The sequence below is a fragment of the Nicotiana attenuata genome, unplaced genomic scaffold (assembly GCF_001879085.1).
Source record: "Nicotiana attenuata strain UT unplaced genomic scaffold, NIATTr2, whole genome shotgun sequence".
Lineage (NCBI taxonomy): Eukaryota > Viridiplantae > Streptophyta > Magnoliopsida > Solanales > Solanaceae > Nicotiana > Nicotiana attenuata.
The window spans coordinates 593084-596251 of NW_017670271.1; the positions used below are offsets into that span (position 1 = coordinate 593084).

General features: G+C 35.5%; 1 protein-coding gene across 1 annotated transcript; it reads left to right on the plus strand.

Moving 5' to 3' along the window:
* Positions 1–378: 378 nt before the first annotated feature.
* On the plus strand, positions 379–840 carry LOC109237056. The gene has a single exon (XM_019403300.1). It carries the CDS (start codon positions 490–492, stop codon positions 670–672), a length of 183 nt encoding a protein of 60 aa, XP_019258845.1. The 5' UTR covers positions 379–489; the 3' UTR covers positions 673–840.
* Positions 841–3168: the final 2328 nt, after the last annotated feature.

Here is a 3168-nt window from a genome sequence, read left to right on the forward strand (position 1 = left end):
CTTATATATACAATGTAATTTTTCGGCGAAGTGGGTTCGGGTGAACCCTTTCCGCCCCCCTAAATTCACCCTGGGGCCATATATATATAGAATACTAAGGGGTCATTTGATTAGAAAGATGGTTATCCGGGATTAGTTAATCCGCAATTAGTTATTCCATCTTTTTATGGAGCTAAAACAATACAATCTCAATATAATTAATTCCAAAATTAATTGTACAATAATTTTTTCACAACCAAATATAAGATAAATTCTTCTTAAATTTAGTCCGAAAAATTAATTACTCTTTATCCCCGTACCAAACGAGCCCTAATAATATAGTCGTTTTATCAAGGAGCTAAAGCATTTATAAATGGATTCTTAGGGGGCAGGAGAGAGGTTAAAGAGTAAGAGCCTATAATATATATACTCCAACAGGTGTTTGGCGGCGAAAACATTAAAAAGGTGAAAAATAAAGATAAAAAGAAAAAGAGATTGATCGAGATCGAGATGATACTGGTGGCAATCGTGGCGGAGCTGTTGGAGGAATACATGGTGCTGTTAGCGAGGGTGCTGGAGCATATGTTCCAGCAAGCTCCTTTGCCCTTTCCTAGGCGGGTCCGCTTCCTTATTCTTCGAAGTCTTCCTTTTGCCTCCTCTTCACCTATATCCCACCCCTCGTCAATCATTTAGAGCTTGATTCTACTTTTTCTTTGTCTCTTCTACTAAGTACAGTAGTATTTTAATTTATTTGCTTATACATACATATATATGGCGCGCGTGTATGTGTAATTTTTAGCTTTGTGGTTGTAAACTTGCACTAAATGCCTAGTTGTTCTATATTGTTATGGAGGTACTATATTTGGCCAAGTGCTATATTACGCGATAACCTGCAGTGTGCAGTATATGCTCTGAAAATTTCAAGTTTCCTCTGTTGCATCTGCATCCATGGTTGGCTTGGCGAGTAGGCTTGCAACTAAATATACAAAATAAAGAAGAAAAAAAAAAGAAAAGTATCTACTTATTAGACGATACATACTACCAACAAAGTGACGAGCTACTGCTAAAAGATAAATTCAAGAGAAAGGGTGACAAAATAGGCTACTAGCACTACTAGAAATCCGGTAAAAAGCGACCACAAAAAGCGACCAAAGTTGGTCGCTTATAGGCCCAAAAGCGACCAAAAAGCGACCAAACATGCCTGGTCGCTATATTGCTGGTCCCTTCACTTAGCGACCAACTTTGGTCTCTAAGGTAAAATGACCAAATATTCCGGGTATTGACTATAGCGGCCATCTTTGGTCGCTTTATTATTTTAATAATATAAATTTGGCGACCAAAGGTGGTCTCTAAATGTAAAATATATTATTTATTGATTTATTATTATTCATAAAACAGCAACCAACTTTGGTCTCTAATCCAAATATTATATTTTAAAATCTGGAAAATGGAGACCAAGGTTGGTCGCTATTTTTTTAATTTTTTTTAAAAATAAGCGACCAAAAGTGGGTCGCTAATGTCAAGAATTTAATTTTTTTTAATGGAATAGCGACCAAGGTTGGTCGCTTTTTAAGAAATCTGGGTAAAAAGAGACCAACTTTGGTCACTATTGCCAGTCAAATTATTTTTTTTAAATGACAAGCGACCAAAAAGAGACCAAAGTTGGTCGCTTTTCTGGGTATTATTTTGGGAGAAACTGCCTGTTTTGGCAGCTACACCACCTGCCAGCATACCAAATCCCTATTACAAGCAACAACAACAACAATACCAACAACAACACAACAACAAATACAACAACAACAACAACAACAACAACATTAAAACCAACGAAGTATAAAGTTCAATAGAACTAACACATTAAGCTAACAAAACTAAGTTAACGCTTATTACAAGCCCATTCGAAAGCTAGTTCTATTGTCTAGTTCAAAGTATATAAAGTACTCAAGGAGTGTTTTTTCAACATTCTCGTCCGAATGTTGGATTGCCTCGCCCGACTCATTAGGTGGCTGACTGCGTATGAATTCCTCCACATCAGGTGTGAAGCGAACCTATAAGAAAAATTATATTAAATTAGTATTTCAAAATTTATATAAAAGTAAATAAAAATACTTAATGAAAAGTAAAAAACGTACATGTATAGTCGAGGCTCGACCTTCGACCCACCTTTCTGAATCAGCTCTTTCTTCTTCTTTACAATACGAGTTTTATTGAATAGCTCATGATCTTGCTTCATTGGCATCATAAAGCTGTCTGGTGGCTTTGGTGATTATCCTCGGGATGAACTTGGATACAGAGAATAACTTGGATACAGTAGCTGACAGGGTGTGTCTTTTGATCAATTGTTGTTCTCGTTAGCGACAATGATGATGAGAATGCAATGACATGTGCTTCAAATAGTGATGGTGTAGGCAGGAATTTTAACATTTTCTAAGTAGATAAAAGAAAGATTATAGAGGAATTCTCTACTTCATTTTCCAAGAAGAAAAGAAGTTTAATTGATAGTGACAAGGTTGATGGTGATGGAATGTTTTTCGTCGGTCATGGCAGTTCCCATAAAACGAGTATCATAAGACTCTATGATGACAAAGATTATAGGAAGTTTTGTTCTCAACTTTCTTCCAAGTCTGATCCATACAAGCTTAATGGGATGTTGGTGATATTTCTTCGGATTCAGACAATGATTTGACTATCTTTGTCATCATAGAATCTTATGATACCCGTTTTATGGGAACTGCCATGACCGACGGAAAACATTCCATCACCATCAACCTTGTCACTATCAATTAAACTTCTTTTCTTCTTGGAAAATGAAGTAGAGAATTCCTCTATAATCTTTCTTTTATCTACTTAGAAAATGTTAAACTCCTACCTACACCATAACTATTTGAAACACATGTTCTTGCCTTCTCATCATCGTTGTCGCTAATGAGAAAAATAATTAAAGGCACACTCTGTCAGGTACTGTATCTTAGTTATTCTTGGTGGAAGTTCCTTTGCATGTCTAATATTACCATCAACCCCTTCTACAAAATCCTCCCGCAATCTAAAATTCCAATACATAAACCAAAATTTTAATTCATATCCTAAAGGTTCAACTCATATCCAAAAAAATTCAATTAACAATCTAAAATTCCAATTCATAAACAAAAATTCCAATTCATAAACAAAAATTCAAGTCATATCCTAAAG